The sequence below is a fragment of the Muscardinus avellanarius genome (assembly GCF_963383645.1).
Source record: "Muscardinus avellanarius genome assembly, chromosome: 15".
Classification (NCBI taxonomy): Eukaryota; Metazoa; Chordata; class Mammalia; order Rodentia; family Gliridae; genus Muscardinus; species Muscardinus avellanarius.
The window spans coordinates 88,435,659-88,457,308 of NC_137801.1; the positions used below are offsets into that span (position 1 = coordinate 88,435,659).

At 55.4% G+C, this 21,650-nt stretch overlaps 1 protein-coding gene across 2 annotated transcripts; it reads left to right on the forward strand.

Annotated features, from left to right (window-relative positions):
* Positions 1–515: 515 nt before the first annotated feature.
* LOC308274173 (MAL-like protein) lies at positions 516–19,287 on the forward strand (the record flags this gene model as incomplete). 2 transcript variants are annotated; one of them, XM_080711654.1, is made up of 4 exons in its annotated part: positions 516–623; positions 15,573–15,740; positions 18,052–18,174; positions 19,225–19,287. In XM_080711654.1, the coding sequence occupies 4 exons, from the start codon at positions 516–518 to the stop codon at positions 19,285–19,287; spliced, it is 462 nt and encodes a 153-aa protein (XP_080567780.1). The 2 variants fall into 2 exon arrangements, with proteins under 2 accessions (XP_080567780.1, XP_080567781.1); XM_080711655.1 differs by lacking the exon at positions 18,052–18,174.
* Between the last annotated feature and the right edge of the window lie 2,363 nt (positions 19,288–21,650).

Consider the following 21,650-nt stretch of genomic DNA (forward strand, 5'->3'; position numbering starts at 1 on the left):
TTGCTTCGGGGGCCAGAGCCCGCAACCAGGCCCTTGCTCGGCCAGTGGACATGGGGGTCAGGAGGAGCTAGGGCGGGGTGAGGCGGGGAGGGATGGAGGGTCTCAGCTTGGGGACCTCAGGGTCCTCCATCCGGAGGACGATCGGCCTCTGGGTTGAGCACCAGAGGTCTCTGCACGGCCGGGCGCACACAGTAGGTCCAGAACAGCTCCTGCCCACGCTGGGCGCAGGGGTGGGGAGGAAGGGGAAGGGGAGAGGCTGTGTAACGCACTGCAAAGGTCAGCAGGCTCGGGAGGAGGCGAGGTCGGGAAGACCCGGGGGCCCTGCGCCGGCCGCTGCCCTTGGGAGCCAGCCAGTGGCCGGCGCTGCTGGCTGCAGCGGTGGAAGGACCTGCTCGGCTGGAACTTTTTTTTTTCCCTCCTAGGCGACGTCGGTCGGATGGGTGTGTCGCGGAGGAGGTATTTGAAGGCTGCTGCGCAGGGAGCCCGTGGAGCAGGGGCGCCAGCAGGGGGACAGCATGGCCGCTCCGGACCTGCCGCCTGCCACCAGCTACGCCCCGCCCGACGTGCCCTCGGGGGTCGCCCTGCTCCTCTCCATCCCCTACGCCTTCTTCCTGCCCGAGCTGGTGAGTGGCCCCTCCGGGCTTGGCAGGGTGGGGAGGTCTCAGCGGTGCCAGGTGCAGGGCGCCCAAGGACACACAGGACCCCAGGAAGAGGTTGCAAGTTCACACGGGTTATGACCCTCTTTCTTTCTCTCCTTCTTTCTTTCTTTATTTCTTTTTTTTTTTTTTTTTTTTTTTTTTTTTGCCGTACCAGGGATGGAGCACAGGGGCATTCTACCTCCTAGCTACACTCCCAGCCCTATTTTTAATTCTTTATATTGAAACAGGGCCTCACTAAGTAGCTGAGGCTGTCCGAGAACCGCCGTCCTCCTGCCTCAGCCTCCCAAGTACTGGGATGACAAGCGTGCGCCACCACGCTGGCTTGTGACGGTTTCCTTTCTCCAGGCATTGGAGCTCTTCGGAAGCTCAGAATGGGGGGGGTGGGCTGTGTCCTTGCTTCTGAGCGACCTTCCGGTCTTTTCTGAATTGTCACTTCAGCTGAGTTTGGACTGATTTTGTGGGTTCCCCCCATGACCTGGCTAATGACATCTGCCATAAAGCAATCCCGAGACGCCCTGGTCACACTGGGAGCCTGTTGCTGTGTGACTCTGGGCGCCCCGTCCCGGGGGCCGGCAGGTCCTCTGCAGAGCCACGCGGGGTTGGACAGGATGACCACTTTCTCTTTCACGGGGGAGCAGTCACGTCTGGCGAAGAGCGGGGCAGGGGAAGGGGGCAGAGTGTGTGCCTCCTCACCTTTCTGGAAGCTCCGGCTTCTTGCTCTGCCCCGGGAAGGGAGGAGGAGGTGGAGTGAGACAGCTATAGAAACCGGGCTCGGCCAGCCCTCCTCCTGCTCGCCGGGGAGGCTGGCCCCTTCGAGTGAACTTTGGAGAGACCGGTTAAAGGGCGGCCATCAGTGTCCCCAAGAAGGGAAACCAGGCTGGGCGTGTCCAGCAGGCGGGTGGCTTGGGCCCTACCCAAGAGGCAGGTTTCAGCCAGGGTTGCCATCCTGGGCACAAACGTGGGCATCCCGCCAGACCAACGACACCGTGGTGCTGTGTGCCAGGTCCTGGGCGTGCCCGTCACCTTGGGACAGCGCCTGGGCACCAGGGCGGTGGCCGGCTCTGCAGCTCTCTGGAGCAGGTGCTGTGGTGGTCGGTGGTACAGGCTGCCACCGCGCCAGGCGCTGCCCCCCGGCTGCCTGCCTGCCGGCGAGGCCCAGCACCTCTCAAAGGAGAGACCCTGTGCCCTGGCCAGCTCAGTCCCTGGGAGCTGGACCCCGAGAGCCAGGTTGGACTTCCAGGCAGGGAGGCAGGCGAGAGGTCTAGAGGCCGGGAGAGGACCAGAGGCAAGAGGCTGGGAGGAGGGGCGGCTGCGCTCAGGGGAGTATCGGGAGAGAATCCCCCAGCACTGGCCCTCGGCCCCGCCACCCTGCAGAGCGCACTGCCGGGGACCAAGCGCGCCCCTGGGCGGGCTCTGGGCTCTCGTACAGCTGGGGGGGGCTTGAGCTATCGTCACTCGTCAAACTTACTTGTTTAAATATTTCCCAGTGCCTTTCGGGTTGTCATTAAGCCGCTACACTAGTACAGAAGGTTCTAGCAGCTCTCACTGATTCCCACCCTCTCTCCATACCCTCCCGAGCACAACTCCCAGGATCAGGAAATCCCGTCCTGCTACCGCCGTCACCTCTCCCGCCCAGCTTCTGCTCATTTCCCCACCGTCCTTCTTCCTGCCCAGCATCCTCCGGCCCCTTCCCCCTGGGCGCGTCTGTAAGAGGACCCGCGTCGATGTGTGGGCCGGGCCACACACTTCATTTGTGACTTTGTTTTTAATTCACAAGCCGTCATGACTCCCTGTCTAAGACTTAGAAAACACAGGAACGAGACCGGGCATGGGATCCACACTCATCATCCCAGGACTTGGCAGGCTGAGACAGGAGGGTCACAGGTTCAAAGCCAGCCTCAGCAAGTAGCGAGACCCTCATCAACCTAGAGAGACCCTGTTTCCAAATAAAAATAAAATAGACGCCGGGCGTGCGTGGTGGGCACGCTTGTCATCCCCGCGCTCGGGAGGCAGAGACAGGAGGATTGCGCGGGTTCGAAGCCAGCCGCGCGCGCTGGCTTAGGAGACCCTGTTTCCAAATAAAAATGTAAAAATGGGTCTGGGAGTGTAGCCCGGAGGTAGAAGGGCTTCCAGGAACCCCAGTACTAACAAAATAAATAAATAAATAAAATTTTAAAAATAAATAAAATAGGGCTGGGGTGCAGTGCAGTTGGAGAGTGCCCCAGGGTTTAATCCCCAGTGCTGAGGAGAACCAGAGAGCACACGGTAATAAATGTAGTCTACATATCAATACGACCCACATGGGTCCGCATGCCGACACGTGCGTGTTGAGTCAGGGCGCTGTTCTGCAGATCTGGAACCACGTGTGCCTGGGCGCGTCGTCCCCCTGCCCACTGACGGCGCCCGGCCCCAGGCCTCCAGACCAGACGGCAGACATTTCTCTCCGCATCCAGAGCAGACCGTGAACTAGGAGCTGAGGGCAACGGCAGCGTTTGTGTGCTGGTCCTCCGAGTACTGTTGAATTGGGATTTCGCCTTTGAAAATATTAATCTGGAACCTCCAAGGGCGAGGAGCCCTGGAATCCAGGGAACAGAGGCCTGTTCATTCCCCGCCCCGCTGCTGTGCAGGGCAGGCGGGCTGGTGGCGGCCCTGGCAGAGCGGGGCGGGTGCGGCCACCAGGCGCCACGGGCTTTTCAAGGGGCCGCTGCGCTCGGGTTGACGCCTGGGCTTTATGGGGGGGGGGAGACTGGGGAGGAACCCAGGGGCATTCTACTGCCAAGCTCTACCCCACCCCTATTTTATTTTGTATTTTGAAGCAGAGTCTCACCAAGTTGCTGAGGCCGCCCTCAAACCTTCTGCAGTCCTCCTGCCTCAGCCTCCCATGCACTGGGATGACAGGCGTGGGCCTCCACGCACTGCTCTCCTGAGCTTTTTTTATAAGCTGTAAAGCGCAGGGTGAGCCCTCGCTGGTAACTGGCACCAGGGGAATGCTTTATGAAAGGAAGTCTTACAACCTTTCACCTTGGCTGTAGCCGACTTGCTAATTAGCTTTTCGCCCATTTAAAAAAGAAATAGCTGAGACCCTTTCACGGACTTTAGTGGGCGCTGCTCGGCGATGGCGCCTCCCTCCAGCGGCTCCATCTGTGCAGTGGGTCAGAAGGAAACTCGTCTTAGCCCAAATCCTCAGTTTTGTTTCAGTTTCAGCCTACAGTTTCACCTATTCTGTATTTAAGAGCCTGCTTGAAACCAACCCGGGACAGGGGACCCTCTAGGGCCAACTCCGCCCGGGCTAGAAGCAACTGGGTGGGGCTGGGAGGAGGAATTGGGGCTCTGTTGGGCCAGGCAGAGAGGCAGTGACTGGCAGGGAGCTGTGGGAAACAGAAAGCAACTAGGTACTTTGCACAGAGGGACTCAGTATCGGGAACTGAGCCGGGCGTGGTGGCATATGCCTGTAATCTTAGTACTCGGGAGGCTGAGACAGGAGGATCACAGGTTTGAGGTCAGCCTCCGCAACTTAGCAAGACCTTGTTTCAAAATTTAAAAAATGAAATAGGGCTGGGGATGGGGCCAGGCGTGGTGGCGCACGCTTGTCATCCCTGCGCTTGGGCTGAGACAGGAGGATCGCGCAGGTTCGAAGCCAGCCTCACTGGCTTAAGAGACCCTGTTTCCAAATAAAATATAAAATAGGTCTGGGAGTGTAGCCCGAAGGTAGAAGGGTTTCCAGGAACCCCAGTACCACCAAAAAAAAAAAAAAAAAAAAGAGAGAGAGAGAGAGAGAAGGAGGAGAAGGAGAAGAAGAAATAGGGCAGGGGATGTAGCACAGAGTTAGAGCCCACCCCCACCCCCACCCCGTTCAATCTCCAGCACCAATTTACATATTTGGAACTTGGGACCAAATCCATATACATATGGAAATTTTCAAAGTTGTTGGAAAGCTGCAAGAGCAGAAAAGAGGTGCCAGAATAGCCGGGCGCGGTGGCGCGGTGGCGCAGGCGGGTAACCCCAGCACTCAGGAGGCGGAGACCGCAGGCGGGTAACCCCAGCACTCAGGAGGCGGAGACCGGAGGATCACGGCTCGCGGCCAGCCTCAGCTACTCAGGGAGGCCCTCTGCAACTCAGTGAGACCCTGTTTCAAAATAAAGACTAAAAACTAGGGCAGGGGGTGTAGCTCGGAGGTAGAACGCCCCTGGGTTCCACCCCCAGACCTGCAAAGAAAAAAAGAGAAGAGCCGCCCGGTGGCCGCTGCCCACCCCAGCGTCAGCACAAGGGGCGCGGTGGCTGGCCCTTACCCTCTAAGGAAGCCCTGGCTGGCTGCTGCTTGGAGCACTGGGAGGGGAGGCCCTGGTCACCTGGGGAAGGGTCAGAGGTCCCGGGGGCGGAGCCACCTGCGGTGGGGGGGGGCTCGGGGCCGGGGAGGAGGTGGCCTAGAGACAGCAGGAGCTCCATGTGGAGAGGCCCGCAGGGCTGGGAGGCGCAGGTGGCTTCCTGGAGGAGGTGGCACTGGTCTGGCCCCACCCTCTGGGGTCTAGTTGTCCGTGGGCTGAGGGTGGGCTGGGGGAGCTGACCAGGCTCAGCCGGATCTGAGGGGGCCAGAGCCCAAGGAAGGGCAGGACTCGGTCCCTGGGTCACTGCTCGGGGAGGAGGGTGTGAGGGCCTCTCTGAGCCTCGCGCACCTGGAGCCTTCCCAGGGACAGGCGAAAGGGCCGCGAAGCTGTGGACCTGATGGGAGCCTAAGAGAAAGGGTGAGAAAGAGGAGGCCAGGGAGGGAGGCCAGGGAGGGAGGCCACGGTGAGCAGGGAGGCCGTCCACGAGGCCCCGGCAGGCCTGGAACACACTCATGCCGACAGTTCACCTCTTTTCTCTACTTTATAACTTCTCTAACGTCTGCAGTGGGGGGATTAAAAATTGCCCCCAAATGCTTTAGGAGGCAAGAAGGAAAAGCCCTTTAAACTTCAGATGGATAAGACTTTTATTTTATTTATTTACTTATTTATTTTGCAGTATTGGGGATGGAACCCAGGGGCATTCTACCTCCTAGCTACACCCCCAACCCTATTTTTTATTCTTTATTCTGAAAACACTGAGTTGCAAAGGGCCTCACTAAGTAGCTGAGGCTGTCCGCAAACCACGATCCTCCTGCCTTAGCCTCCCCAGTGCTGGGATTCCAAGCGCGCGCCACCATGCCCAGCAAGAACGTTTTTCTTCTCTTCCATGTTACGCTGTAAATGTGTGCTGTTGGCCCATAAAACGCAGGTCAGCGGAGTGTGAATGGGCGGCACGGCCTGGGCAGGAAGTCGGAGGCGGGGGTGGCGGACACGGGCTCCTGCAGCTTCCTGCAGTGGGCATGGCCAGCAGGCCCCAAGCTCGCTCGTGAGGCCCTTATATGACTTGTTCTTGGAAGGACACGTGCCCAGGAGGTCTGCCGGGGCTACTGTTCCTGGAGTGGACGGATGGATAAGGCGCAGGTCCCGAGGGAGGCCTGAGCAAACTTCCTGCCGGCCTTAAAGCCGCCGAGACCGCCGGGCGCCGCGGCGCACGCTTGTCATCCCAGCACTTGGAGGCTGAGATAGGAGGATCGCAGGTTCATGGCCAGCCTCGGCTACTTAGCAAGCCTGTCCACAACTTAGTAAGACCCTGCTTCAAAATAAAAGAATGAAAACTTAGAGCTGGGGCTGTAGCTTGGAGGGAGAAGGCCCCTGGCCACCAAGAGAAAGTTGCCTGGACCAGCCGGGATTTACACAATTCAGTACCTGGGAGTGTCACGGGTCAGACCGGCGCGGGACTTCCACGGGGCGCGGGTGTCAGGAACTCATGGCGTCCTGGATTCAGGCCTCTGGGGAAGGTCCGGCCCCTCACACCTTTCCTCCCCTGTACAGAGGAGGTAAGGCGCCTGCCCGGGGCGCTCTGCAGGCTGCCCGGCCTGAGGGGCAGGGATGGGCGCTGCCCCCGGGCTGGTCTCGGAGCCCTTGGAGGCCTGCAGCGAGGGGGCCGGCATGGAGCTCCAGTCCCTGTGGGGAGGGGACACTCCAGGGCTCCTTCCCTGACAGCTGGGTCTCCTGCTCCACCGGCTGCAGCTCCTCTTACCTTCCCCCGTGGCTCAGCGTCCCACTCACCAGAGCCCAGCCTGGCACTCGGGCCTGCACTGGGTGCGGCACGCCCACCAGGCACTGCCCAGGCCAGGCAGGGTGGGGCCCGAGCCTTGGCTGGAGACTGTGGGAGGCCTCCACCACCTGGCGGTGATCTTCAGAAAGAAATAGTTTTTCTGCCAGGCCCAGTCGCACATATCTGTCATCCCAGCACTTGGGAGGCCAAGATATGTCAGCCTCCCCAATTTAGCGAGGCCCTCAGCAACTTATCAAGACCCTATTTTGAAATCAAAAGGGCTAAGGGTACAGCCCAGAGGTAGGATGCCCCTGCATTCAAACCTCAGTACTGTATATGTATATACACAGCCATACTTGGTTTGTTACAGTTACAGCCTGCTAGTGTGTGTGTGCGCATGTTGGTGTGCGTGCGTGTGTGTGTGTAAGTAAAACAGAAGACTCAGGAAAAAATCCCTCCCTTGCCATGGACAGCACACTCCTACACTCCTGTCATCTCCACTCTGGTCTGTCCATTCCTTGGAGCTGGCTGACGGCCATTAGAGAGGTAAATGGATGGCATCCCGATTCCCCAGGCTCCACCAATGGGCCTCCCTCACAGTTTGGCCAGCGCCGGGGCCTGGTGCTGAGTCAGGACACCAGGCCCTGCCCCAGGCTCCTCCTCCCTGGGGAGGCTGGGCCGACCTCCAAATGTTGCCTGGGAAACACAGCCACAGTGCGGAGGTCTAAGAAGGGGCGGGAGGCCGGGCGCGGTGGGCACGCTTGTCATCCCTGCGCTGGGGAGGCGGAGACAGGAGGATCGCGCAGGTTCGAAGCCAGCCGTGCTGGCTTAAGAGACCCTGTTTCCAAAAATAAAATAGGTCTGGGAGTGTAGGCCAGAGGTAGTAGTGCTTCCAGGAACCCCAGTACCACCAAAATAAATAAAATAAAAGGACTAAGGGTGTAACTCAGAGGTAGAATACCCACAGGCTCAACCCCCAGCACCACAAAAATAAATAAATAAGTGAATGACTAAATAAATAAATAAATACAATGCCCATCAGAGAGATGTTTACATACCCATGTTCATAGCAGCATTATCACAGGAGCCGAAATTGGAAGCCAGCATGGTATCTGCAGACAGGACTGGCTGGGCACATACGACACAGGCCGCCTCCTGACCACAACAGGGCCGTGTCCTGAAAGCCCACTGTAAGCTGGAACTGTGCTTATGTGGAAATACACTGAGCACGCCTGACTGACAACCAGTGAGCCCCTGTTTCAAAATAAAGACTAAAAATAGGGCTGGGGTACAGCCCGGAGGTACAACGCCCCTGGGTTCCATCCCCAGTACTGAAAAAGAAGGGGGGCTGGGGATGTAGCTCAGAGGTAGAATGCCTCTGAGTTCAATTTCTAGAACCACACACACCCCCAAAAACTAAAAAGGAGAGAGATGTGTCATTTACCACAGTTTTTTGTTTTGTGTTTCACGGTACCAGGGATGGAACCCAGGGGCATTCTGCCTCCCAGCTGTAACCCCAGCCCTATATTTTAGTCTTTTATTTTTGAAACAGGGTCTCACTGAGTCGCTAAGTAGCTGAGGCTGTCCACAAACCATGATCCTCTGGTCTCAGCACCCTCCCCCCCACAATGCTGGGATTACAAACGTGCGCCGCCACGCCCGGCTATTTGCCACGGTTTTAAGAAGGAGAGAAGTCGGACGTGGGGGTGCACACCTCCAACCCTCGTACTCAGGAGGCTGAGACAGGAGGATCACAAGTTCAAAGACAGCCTCAGCAACTTAGCAAGGCCCTCAGCGATTTGGTGAGACCCTGTTTCAAAAAATAAATAAGTCTCAGGGTATGACTCAGAGGTAGCGTGTCCCGGGTTCAATCCTCAGTATCAACAACAACAAAGGCCTGGAGGTGTGCAATGGCCGAGGGACCCTGGGCTCCTCGGGCTCACAGCGCGAGCGCCTGGATGTGAGGGGCAATCCTTTGTTTCACCCTGAAGCAGGGAGCCTTCGGGGCGCTGGAGTTCCCACTGTGGGTGACCCCTGAGTCCTTTATGGAACCGTCCTTCTCAGAATGTCCGCGAGGTCCCAGGGCCTTTCCTCCCAGCCCGAAGTTTCTGGGGTTTCCAGGCCCCTCCTGCGGTCCCCTGCGTACCACGGAAGGGGAGGCAAATCTGTCATGAAAGTCCAGGGCGGGCTGCCAGGAAAGGGATGTGGTGTGGCTGTGAGTGAGACCGCCTGTTCTAACGCTATGTAGGAAAACCTGCGCCGCTCCCGCCCCTGCACCACCCTGCTTCCAGCTCCTGTTGGTCAGCCGCGCCCAACCCCCCCCCCCCCCCCCCCCCCGCCTGCAGATCTGACAGCCACGGACATCTCACTCTCTGAAATGTTGACAGGGCCAGGCTCAGCCTCCCTCACCAGACTCTGCTGCTTCTCCCCAGACCCCCAGCTTCAATTCCTGTACTCAACTTCTTTGGGGCAGATTTTTTTTTGGTGTGTGTGTGGTACTAGGGATGGAACCCAGGAGCATTCTACCTCCTAGCTACACCCCCAGCCCTATTTTTTATTCTTTATTTTGAAACAGGGTCTCACTGAGTTGCAGAGGGCCTCACTAAGTAGCTGAGGCTGTCCTCAAACTGCGATCCTCCTGTCTCAGCCTCCCTAGCTTCCCGAAGCTGGGACTACAAGCGCGCGCCCCACACCAGGCCTTTTCTACTTTTATGTATGTTTTCTGAACAAGTGATGGAACCTACGGTTAAGCTCCAGTCTACCTTAACAGGTTCTTTAGAATTTCAAGCTGGCCTTGTGGAAAATGTCTGCCTGAGCAATGTGCGTGTGTTCCAGGAGAAGGACGCAGCCAAAGCTGTGCTCGGAACACACCGGATCGAAACATCCTCCGTAATGAAATATTCCTCCGCTTCAAGGGCCAGTCCCAACCGTCTAAAAATATCTCCCGCTCTTGGGAAATATAAAACAAGGATTAAAATGGGACTGTGGCGTAGGTTGCCAGGAGAATTTAGTAAGTCAAATATGAGTTTAAAAAAATAAACAGTAGAAACAAATACACAAAGTTCTCAACCTGTAAAAAAAGAAATCCAACCTGTACTACTTGAGATAGAAATGAAATAACAAACCCTACTGGGTTTAAACGCACCTGGAGTCGGTCCCCGGCCCTGGTCCACGCTGCTGTGTAGAAGTTAGAGGAGGGGGTGTGGAAATCAAAAGTAAATAGCACTCCTCTGCATAAGTTTAATTATGCAACCGTGGAGCTATTTCAAAAGGTTCCTGCACAATTTGAGTCAATTTCCAAATGGTCAGAGGCCTTTGGCTTTTGGGGAGGGGGATCCCAAAACTATAGCTGGACCCCAGAGAGAGGCTGGGACGGGCCTTCCTGTACTGCGGCTTTGAGGCCTTTAATTTGCCCAGCAGGCCAACCTCAGGCGCGTCCTACAACATCTCCCTGCCCCGCCCTCAGGTGTGAAATCTGGTTTGCAGACAGATCCACTGGGGTCCAGGCTCTGCCACACACCGCCCTAGGATCTCAGGCCTCCACCCCGCCTCCCAGACTGCGGTGAAGACTAATTCAGAAATATAACCGGGCGTGGTGGCGCCCGCTTGGAATCCCAGCATTCGGGAGGCTGAGACGAGAGGATTGAGGTTTGCGGCCAGCCTCAGCTACTTAGTGAGGCCCTTTGCAACTCAGTGAGGCTCTGTTTCAAAATAAAGAATAAAAAATAGGACTGGGGGTGTTGCGCAGAGGAAGAATACCCCTGGGTTCCATATCCAGTATCGAAAAAAAAAAAAAGAAATATAATAACACCGAGTGCCGTGTGCATGTATGAGTGTATGACTTGAACTTCACTAATAAATGAATCTTAGAAGAAGTGCCCCAGTGCTGCACGTGGCCACGGCGGCCTCTGGTAGCAGGAGAGGGCCGGGCTCCTTCTCCAGCACAGACAGGGACGGGGGGCTAAGCACCCTGGATGACTCCCCAGCCTGGCCAGCTGAGCCCTCAGCAAGCAGCGGAGGGACCGGGTGGCCAGGGGCTCTGGTCTTTCTAAGAGAATTCAAACTGTATGACGGTCTCCGTGAGATGGTCTGCGTGAATGAACTTTATAATGTAAATGTGACACTATAGATTCATTCAAAAGAGCATGCTTTAGCCAGGCGTGATGGCACATACATGTAATCCCCGCGCTTGGGAGGCTGCACAGGTTGGAAGCCAGCCTCAGCTACTTAGTGAGGCTCTCAGCAACTTAGTGAGACCCTGCTTCCAAATACAGTATAAAATAGGTCTGGGAGTGTAGCCCAGAGGTAGAAAGCCTCTGGGTTCCACCCACAGAACCACCTAAATAAATAATAAATAAATAAACAAATAAATAAAAGCTGGGCATGAGGGTGTGCGCCTGCAATCCTAGCTCTTGGGAGGCTGAGTCAGGAGGGTCAGAGGTTCAAGGGCGGCCTCAGCAAGTGATGGGTTCTCACAAAGCTAGTAAGACCCTGTTCCAAAACAAAAAAATAAAAAGCGTCTGGAGTGTAGCTCAGAGGTAGAATGCCCCTGGGTTCAATCCCCAGTACAATTAATGACTAAATTAATTAAATAGAAAGAGCTGGGGGTGTCTCTCAGAGGTAGAATCCCACTTTGTTCAATCCCCAGTGCCAAATAAATATAAAATTTCACAAATCCTGGTTTCACAAATCCTAGTGCATTACCGCTAAGCCATCTCTATTTGGGTGTAGCCAGGTGCCAGTGTTTTGCACACCTCTCCTGGCATGGCAGGGAGACACTTGGCCGGCGTCTAAAAGCTGAGCCCGGGCACCTTTCTGCAGAATACACATCAGCCGGCCCTGCTGGTTAACATAGGACCAACCTGCAGGACAGGGCTGCCCGCCCTCGGCACCTCCTCCTCAGGACAAGCCAGGCTTGCTCATCCACAGACAGTCGCAGGCTCTTCCAAAGGCTTCCAATTCCATTTGCAGGTTGAGTGCTAAGCGCTGAGGGATCCGCCCCAGAACCGGTGTTGTACGCGGTGTCCGGGGTTCCAGAGGTGCGCCCCAGCCCACCGGAGCTGCGTGTGCTCCCCGCCCAGGAGTCCGCCTTGTGGCTGACTTCTGTCCCACGCTGCCTTCTCACCCCCTCTTCCTGTTTTCTTCTGGATTCTCCACAAATGCCAAAGTGCTTTTCTGCAGTGGAAAGGAAAGGGTGACATTTCTATGTCTAGACATCGGTTAGCTATAAGCCAAAACCTGCTAGTCCCAGAAAGCCAGAACCTGTAAAAAGCAGACCCTGAAAGTCACATACCTTTGGGCCGCGCTAGACAGACATAAGTGCAGTTGTTGGGTCCATCAGTTCTCTCTAAAGCTCCGCTCAGAAGTGAGCTACCAGGCCGGGCGTGGTGGGCACCCTTGCAATCCCAGCACTCGGGAGGCTGAGACGGGAGGATCGTGGTTCGCGGACAGCCTCAGCTACTCAGTGAGGCCCTCTGCAACTCAGTGAGACTCAGTTTTAAAATAAAGAATCAAAAGTAGGGCAGGGGGGCATAGCTCAAAGGTAGAATGCCCTCCAGTACTGCAAAGAAAAGAAGAGGAAAAAAAGTGAGCTGCCTCCACAGACATGAACTCCCAATCAGAATTCACTAAACACAGGAGGAGACGGCGGAGAGGAGTGGAAATGAACAGAAGCCACAGGCTGCCGGTCAAGCTACCGAGACCAAGGTGATGGACGTTTCAGATCCTGAACATAAAATGAAGACCAAGCTGGAGCAGAAAAGAGACACCCACACTGATCACTACGGCATAGACTGCAGAGCACCAAAGGCAGGGCGGAGACCTAGAAGCAGCCAGAGACCAAGGACAGCTCACCTGACAGCCGACCTCTTGACGGCAACAGAAGCCAGAGACAGTGGAGCACTGTGGGGAGACGGAGCACAGACGGGACACATCTTAGACTTGCGGGGACAATAGCCGGGCGTGGTGGGCACGCTTGTCATCCCCGCGCTTGGGAGGCAGAGACAGGAGGATCACGCAGGTTCGAAGCCAGCCGCGCGCGCTGGTTTAGGAGACCCTGTTTCCAAATAAAAATGTAAAAATAGGTCTGGGAGTGTAGCCTGGAGGTAGAAGGGCTTCCAGGAACCCCAGTACCACAAAATAAATAAATAAATAAATAAATAAATAAATAAATAAATAAATAAATAAGTGCAGGGATAAAATAATCATGGGGAAACACAGGGGCACTGTCCAATAAATCAAACTGATGACTACCAACTTATCTTCACTGAAGATAATGCTAAAGGGAATCTAGGAAGACAGAAAATGGCCCAGAAGGGAAGTCTAACATAGAAGATATATTCATGACCCAAGGTAGGGAAGAATATTTTAAGGTTGATAAGGAGCATGATTTATACAGGAAAATATTGACATATCAAACTTCATTAGCATAAAGGACTTCATCAAAAGCCACCCTCAAATATGTGAGACACGTGCTATCAGGATATGTCTGCGACGTGCATGGTAATCAGAGAGGTCTACAGTATCGGGAAGAACTCCGGTGTCAATAAGAAAAAGACAAACCTATACGATTTATGACCAGTAGAAACAAAAGATTACAGAAGAAATATGTAGCCAAAAAGTAAGTTTTATCTTATGAGTAATCATTAAGAGGAAAATCTAACGAAACAAATTAAAACCCCAAGGTTTAAAACAACAAAAAGCCCTCCTTGAACTAGTAAGTTTACTAAGCTGCAGGATAAAACATGGATACATTAAAAGTTGTATTATATTGCTATCTACCAGCAATGAACAATCAAGAAATGAAAATTTTAAAAAGCAATACTATTTACAATAGCTCCCTCAAATTAAATAATTAGGCACAAATATGACAAAATGTGTACAGCCACCATATTCTAAAAACTATAAAACATTAAGCTGGGCGTGGTGGCACATGCTTGTAATCCCTGCGCCTGGGAGGCTGAGACAGGAGGATCGTGCAGGTTCGAAGCCAGCCTCAGCTACTTAGTGAGGCTCCCAGCAACTTAGTGAGACCCTGTTTCCAAATAAAGTATAAAATAGGTCTGGGAGTGTAGCCCGGAGGTAGGAAGCCTCTGGGTTCCACCCCAGTACCACACACACACAAAAAAAAAACATTAATAAAAGAAGTCAAAGTACATCTTCACAATTGAAGAGACATACCATGTTCTTGGATTGGAAGACTCAACACAGTAAAGATGTCAATTCTCTACAAAAGAATCTATAGATTAAACAGTAAAATACCTAGCGGTGTTATATTGTAGATATTGACAAGATGATTCTAAAATTCCTATGAACTAGAGAACAGGCGTAGGGAAAAGCATGAGAATTATCCTGAGAAAAGTGCGGAAACGTGTCACCCGCTCCTGGAACTCTTTTGAAATTGTAACTTTATAGAAAGTTTTACAATGTGGTAACCACAAAATTCAGGAGTCATCTTTGGACATAGATAACCACGTTTCCAGTGGTCTCATGATCAGCAGGCTCTTCTTTTTTATTAGAACGATTTTATTGAATTATAAAAGATAAATCCCTGTGTATCCACCGTGAAGTGTAAAATACACGTTATCATCATCTTCAGAGACCTCGGTACCTCCATAGCAACCCTGTAGCTCTCTCTCCCCCAGATGAGCCATTTTAATCAGGGGTAAAGGAGAGTGGGTTCTGAAGGGATCTGGGAGTGCCGCTGAGTTCAGATCAGGTACCTGTGGATTTAGAGGAGCCGGAGGGGCAGGTCCAGGCCTGGGGCGAGGCAGGGGAGGTGCCCGGGGTGATGCTGGAATGTACTCAGGTTCAGGTGCGCACAGAGCGAGCCCCTGCGGACGACGACGTCCAGGTAGAGACGTCGGCAGGCAGACGCAGGAGTGCAGCTGAAGGTCACAGAGAGGAGCAAGATGAGCTCCTGAGATTGCCCGCGTGGGGCTTAAATGCACAGAGGTGAGGGAGGGAGACCCGGGAGGCTGCAGGGAAGGGGACGGGCGCAGAAAGTGCAGACAGCCACAGCAGAGCCACGCGGAGCCTCTCGCCGCGCGCGCCCTCTGCTGGACATTTCATTCCTGCTGACTTTCCAAGGCCGGATGGAGCCCAGCCTGAAAGCTCAGGGAGGCTGAGCCAGGCAGCTCAGGGGAAAGGTTTCCGCGTCTCCGCACAGAGTGGAGAGGGGATTACACTGGGACCGTGTCACCCGGCTGGTACCTGGCCCAGAAGTCCAGCTCCAGACTAAGTACCCACAGGGCCCGGCAGGCATTCAGGGTGAAGGGAGCTGGGGAAGGAGAGGACTACTCCACGCAGATGGCAGGGGCTGTGGTCCAGTAAGGACGCCACATCCTCCCTTTTGGAGGGGGGAGGAAACTGAGGATGGAACCCGGGGGCACTCTACCTCTGAGCCACACAACCAGCCCCATTTTTTATTCTTTATTTGGAAACAGGGTCTCACTAAGTAGCCGAGGCTGTCCACAAACCGCAATCCTCCGGTCTCAGCCTCCCGAATGCTGGGATTACAAGCGTGCGCCACCGCACCCGGCTTTCACAGCCCTTTTTATTTATTTATTTTTGATTTTGAAACAGGGTCATGCTAAATTTCCAAGGGTCTTGCTAGCCAAGTTGCTGAGGCTGGCCTCAGCAAACCTGTGACCCTCCCATTTCAGCCTGCCAAGTGCTGGGGTTACAGGCATGCACCACCAAGCCCAGACCCGGTTGAGCTTTTAACCAGGGACAGAAAAGAGAAGCTCCGCAGAGAGCCGCGCACCCCGCGCACAGCAGTGACACGCCTTCTCTTCTGCTCTCCTCTTCCAGGTATTTGGGTTCTGGGTCTGGATCCTGGTGGCCGCCACCCAGGTGGCCAACCCCTTGCTCCAAGGATGGGTGATGTACGTGTCGCTCACCTCCTTCCTCTTCTCCCTGATGTTCCTGCTGTCATACTTCATTGGATTTTACAAACGATTTGACTCCTGGAGAGTCCTGGTAAGAGTGACAGGGGAGGCTTCTCTGGGCTGCCGTCCTGGCTGCTCTGCGGACAGCGGGCCCTTCTGGGTGGGGAGGAGAACCCGAGACCTGGGGTCAGAGGCGCCGCTGCGCCGGCCCCAGTGGGACTGGGCCCCCGGTTTTAGGATGCTGATTATCAAGCCCAGATGAAAGCAGCTGTCTGCAAGTCATTCCTCGTGTTGCCCCCACTGCCTCCCGTGTCAGGAGGACACACATCTCCCTGAAACCGACCTTCTGCTGGGCGTGTGGCGCATGCAGCCCCAGTGCTGGAGAAGCCCAGACAGGAGAGTCACGGGTTCAAGGCCAGCCTTGGCATTCAAATCACACCGAACAAACAGTTTTGGAAGTAGATACTTTGATTTGATATAACACCACTACGTTTTTTATGTTGCCACAACATCTTGTTAACTGTTTATAAAAGTCTGTGTTGAACAATTTGAAATCTGAGTGCAGAGAATTATATGACAGACTCGTGTCATCACAGGTAAGATTCCGAAATTTTCAAGATTTTGCTAGCCAGGCATGTTGGCACATGCCCAGAATCCAGGACCTGGGAGGCTGAGACAGGAGGATCCCAGGTTTGAGATCAGCCTGGGCAGCTTAGCAGGAACTTGTCTCAAATTTAAAAAATCAAATTAAAATGAGCATAGGGTATGGCTGTCAGTGGTAAGGTGACCCTGGGTTCAATCCTCAATGCAAAAAAAAAAAAAAAAAAAAAAACTCTACCAGAGGACTTTATCTAGGCTTTCCCCCCCCTCAAGGAATTAAAATTTTTTTTTTCAGTATTAGAGATGGAACCCAGAGGCATTCTACCTCTGAGCTACACCCCCAGGCCAATTTTTTATTCTTTATTTTGAAACAGAGTCTCACTGAGTTGCAAAGGGCCTCGCTAAGTAGCTGAGGCTGGCCGCGAACCGTGATCCTCCGGTCTCAGCCTCCCGAGTGCTGGGATGACCAGTGTGCCCACCGCGCCCCACTCTCCCCCGAGGAATATTAAAGCAAGCCTCAGCTGCTCTGTTACTGCACTCCACACACTCGGGACGCCTCCCAACCGTACACACACCCCACGCGCCACGGCCCGCAGCGCGCGCTACCCAGCCGCCGCGGCCCGAGTCCCAGCGCCTCCCAGCGACCTCCGAAGCGCCCTTCTGGAGTTGCTGGTTTTGCTGGGAGCCTCACCTGGGCCATGAGCTGCGCCCCGTGTTAAGTGTCTCGGTATAGACCAACTGGATCAAGTTCCCGCCGGGGACTCACTGGAGGATCGAGCGCGTCCTGTGGAAGGGACCACACTGAGGACGTGTGCGGCTGCCCCTCCGGGGACCCCCGGGCCTGCGCCGCGTGCCTGGGGTGGTCTGCGAGCCCCGAGTGCGCCTGAGGCCTTCGCCACAAGTGGGTAGAGCCCACGGGCGTGACCTCCTCCAGCCGCAACTCACATTCTGAGCACAGCCCTTCCAGGGAGTGCTGGCCTCACTTGTAGCCTCTGACCCCAAAACTTTCTTTCATCCACTAGTAAATTTTCCTGAATTGAAGATTTCAATGCAAAGTGCAAATTTTCCAATTATGATATTTCTTCCAGAATCCATTATATTATTATCACCATCATTATCATTTGTTTTGATATCTGGGATTGAACCCAAGTTTGAACCTCTAAACTACACATTCAGTCATATTTTTTTTTCTTTTTGTGGTACTGAGGATGGAACCCAGGGGCTTTTCTACCTCCGGGCTCTACTCCCAGACCTATTTTCTATTTTATTTGGAAACAGGGTCTCACTAAGTTGCCGAGAGCCTCACTCAGCTGAGGCTGGCTTCGAACCTGCGCGATCCTCCTGTCTCAGCCTCCCAAGTAGTGGGATTATAAGCGTGCGCCGCCACGCCCGGCTCTGCTTACCATTTTTAACAACCCCAGGACATTCTTGTTGAATTGAAGAAGCCACTGGTCCTAAGAGTTTAGCACAAAGGGTCAGATTTGAAGTCTGGTTTCCAACTAGGCTGATTCCAACACGTTGCCGGCAGCCCTAAGAAGTTAGCTGTAAAAATTAAACGAGAGGGTTTAAATGACGAGGTCAAGATGCAGCAGGGCTTGGCGTGGCGCTGGGCCCGGAATAAGCAGCGGGCGCGTGGCCCGGTGCCGGCGGCGTTGCAGCGTGTGAACCTTCCTTGCTGTGGCACTCTCTTTGGACACGCTGCAGAGCCGCAGGTGTCGGGGCGCCCGCCCCTCCCTCCCTCTCCGGGGCCGCGGGCGGCGGGCGGGCGCCCCTGGTGACGGCGCCGCCTCTGCTTGCTCCAGGACAGCCTGTACCACGGCACCACGGGCATCCTGTACATGAGCGCGGCCGTGCTGCAGGCCCATGCCACCATCGTGTCGGAGCACAGCGACCTGAAAAACTACTACGTCAACACCGCCGCCTCGGTGAGTGGGCGGGAGGGGAGCCATGCTTGCCGAAAGAGCGGGGAGAGGGAAGGTGCGTGTGCGTGTGCGTGTGCGTGTGCGTGCAAACCCGTGCGCCCAAACCCAAGGGCTACCTCTCACCTGTTCATCCCGCTCACCCTTGCTCCTTCCTGCATCCCCCACAGGGTATTCAGGTGTGTGTGTGTGTGTGTGTGTGTGTGTGTGTGTGTGGCACTGGGGATGGAACCCAGGGCCTTCTACCTCCAGGCTACACCCCACACCTATTTTATATTTGGAAACAGGGTCTCACTAAGTTGCTGAGAGCCTCGCTAAGTAGCTGAGGCTGGCTTCGAACCTGCGCAATCCTCCTGTCTCCGCCTCCCAAGTGCTGGGAGTACAAGCGTGCCCACCGCGCCTGACCAGATTTTTTTTTTTTTGCCCTGTACACAAACTATTGAACATTTCAAGTGGTGTAAATTACAGATCTATCGATTACCACTCCTTCCAGAATCGGCCATCACTTTTTTGTATTGGGGATTCTTCCTCCTAATTACACCACCAGCCCTTTTTATTTTATTTTTTCTTTTAAAACAGGGTCTTGGAGCCGGGCGTGGTGGCGCACGCTTGTCATCCCGGCATTCGGGAGGCTGAGACAGGAGGATCGCGGTTCGCGGACAGCCTCAGCTACTTAGTGAGGCCCTCCGCAACTCAGTGAGACCCTGTTTCAAAATAAAGAATAAAAAATAGGGCTGGGGGTGTCACTCGGAGGTAGAATGCCCCTGGGTTCCATCCCTAGTACCACAATAAATAAGTAAATAAATAAATAAATAAATAAAAAACAGTCTTGCTAAGTTGCTGAGGCTGGCCTCGAACCTGCTAGCCTTCTGAACACCAAGGCTCAGGCGGAGGCGTGGAGGACCAGGAGGGCCAGGCGTGGCTCCCGGGATCCCGGGATGGAGGCTGCCTGGAGGATGGCATGCCGGCCAGCGGTCGCTGCTCCGGCCGGGGACACGGCGGGCCGGGCGCGCTGGGCGCGGGGACCCTCTCTGACACGCTCTGCTCTCTCTGCAGTTCTTTGCCTTCATCACCACACTGATGTACATTCTCCACGCCTTCAGCATCTATTACCACTGAGGCCCAGGGCGACGGTCCACTCCCCAGGCGGGCCCAGCGGTGGCTGCCGGGACGCCGACACCAAAGACCCTCCGGCGCATCCATGAACCCAGGCGGCCGCCACCTTCAGCGACCCGCCGCGGCCGGTGTCTGGCTGCCGGCACTGCCTTCGGCGCGAGTGAAGACGTGCTTTCTTCCTCCCGGGAACGTGACTGTCTCTTGGAACATCTGACAGGGGACACGCTCTTCTAGGACACAGGACGCAGGAGCCCCTGCCGCCGAGCATCCCGCTCACTATGGCCACGCCCGTGTGGGGGTTCTGCTTCAGCAGCGGGGCTCCCTGTAACGATTTAGGGGGCTCTTGGTCTTGTTTTCTTCACGCTGAAAGGCTCCCACGGAAGCCTTCAGGTCTTGTTCCTAGGCTTCACCTCCCCTCTGGAACCACGGCCCAGACCCCACTGTCCACCCCTCCCCAGGAAGGCCAGCCGAGGCAAGCACGCTTCCCGGCCCCGCCCACTGCCTCAGCATCGCGACCCAACGCGGGGTATAAAACTGTCACTCAGTAAGACGTGGGGGGACGGGAGGGAAGGGCATGGCCGCTCTCCCTAAGGACCAGGCCTCTGTCCCGCCCCTGGGGCCAGAAGCCACTGTCCCTCAGAAAAGACTCCCAGTGAGAAGGTGGCCGTTCACCCACAGCCTCACTTCTGGGCTCCTGCCAGAACCGAGCCCGACCCTCATGGGACTAAGCACCTGTCCTGGGATCCCGAGGGAGGGAGGAGCCTCCGGGGACTGGCTCTTCCGTGCGCAGCCTGCCCCGCGGCCCGTCTCCGGGGACTGGCTCTTCGTGCTGCCTGCCCCGCGGCCCGTCTCCGTGGGGCCGGGGCCCTGGAGCGGCCAGGACCTCGGCGTGGGAAGGCGTTGGCGTTTGGGGACCTTGCTCCAAGCAAAGGCTGATGCTGTGCGCACCGAAAAGTCCTGTCAGGGTGCTTAGCTTCAAAGGAAATGTTTTGCCAAAGAAAGTTGGGCGTCGGCCATCTCTCCACCTGGGAAGGGGTCTCGGCCCTCGCCCTGGGCTTCTGCGCTGTCTCCTGGCCCAGGCCGTGGGGTAGGCCTGGAGCTGTCTGTGCCCGCTGTCTCTCTGAAATGAAAAGACTTGCCTTATCTGACTCCAGGGCCTGAAGTTTTCTGTCCATCTCTTTCCCCGCCTGGGGGTGGGAGCGGGCGTAGGAGTCACCGAAGGAAAACTGCGCTTCGTTACCATTGACGTCACCTGCTCCCGGCCTGACCCCTGGAAAAGAACCCCTGGATGCGCATTTGTTACCCGCCAGTCTCCTGGGGCGGCCACCGTTCAACCGAGTGGCCACGTGCAAATAAAAGTCGTGTACAGTAGAGAGTATTGCGTTGGTCGCCGTCCTATTTTGCTTTTTTGTTGTTGATTTGTTTGGTTGTTTTGGGGGCTGGGAATTGAACCTGGGGATGTTCTCCCTCTGAAATACACAACAGTCCTATTTTCTTTCTTTATTTTGGAATGGCTAAGTTGCTGAGGCCGGCCTTGAACCTGCGGTCCTCCTGTCTGACAGACATTTGCCACCGTGGGACCCGGCCATCACTTCCTAGATCTGGTGTGGGTTGGAGGGTTTAAGTGCTGGCATCCCGGTTCTCCAGGGGCAGAAGCCCAGCACAGCCGGTGCTGCCAGGGCCCTGGGTTTGCAGGGTCTCTTCTACTTCAGGAAGGACCTTTGGGTCCAGAATCCTGTCTTTGCAGGTTCCAGAAACCAGACTCCTGCACCTTGGCAAGGCCGGGGGCCGGGAGCCAGAGCTGAGAGAGAGAGGAGAGAGTGGAGGCTGACCGCTTGCGCGCTCTCGACCTTCCCCTGCTAATTCTCTCCGGCGGTGCTGCAAGGCCCGTCCTGGCACAAAGAAACATCGGCGCACCTGCCGCACAGGACTGAGCCCGAGCCCCGGCCCCTGCGTTCACCTGCAGCTGCCACCGGGCCACCTGCTCCCCTCTCGGCCCAGGGGTCTCCCCAGGCTTCCCTCCTGGAAGGGTCACCCCAAGAGCTGTCCCCGGCAGGGGTAGACCGAAGCAGCAGGCACCAGGGCTGTTTTGTTGTTGGGTTTTTTGGCAACGCCGGAAATGGAACCCAAGGTCCCACCCACGCTAGGCAAGTGCTTTCTCACTGAGCTGCGTCCCAGCCCTTCTTTATTTTATTTCAAGACAGAGATTACAGAAGTGTGTCACCGCGCCTGGCTGGTGGCACAAGTTTTATTGGGATTTCTTTTTCCCCTGATCTGCACTGTCATGGCACAGAGCCTAGGTTGGGAAATAACTTCCCCTGGAATAGTGGTGCAGACAGGCCTGCATAACCCCAGTACTTGGGAGG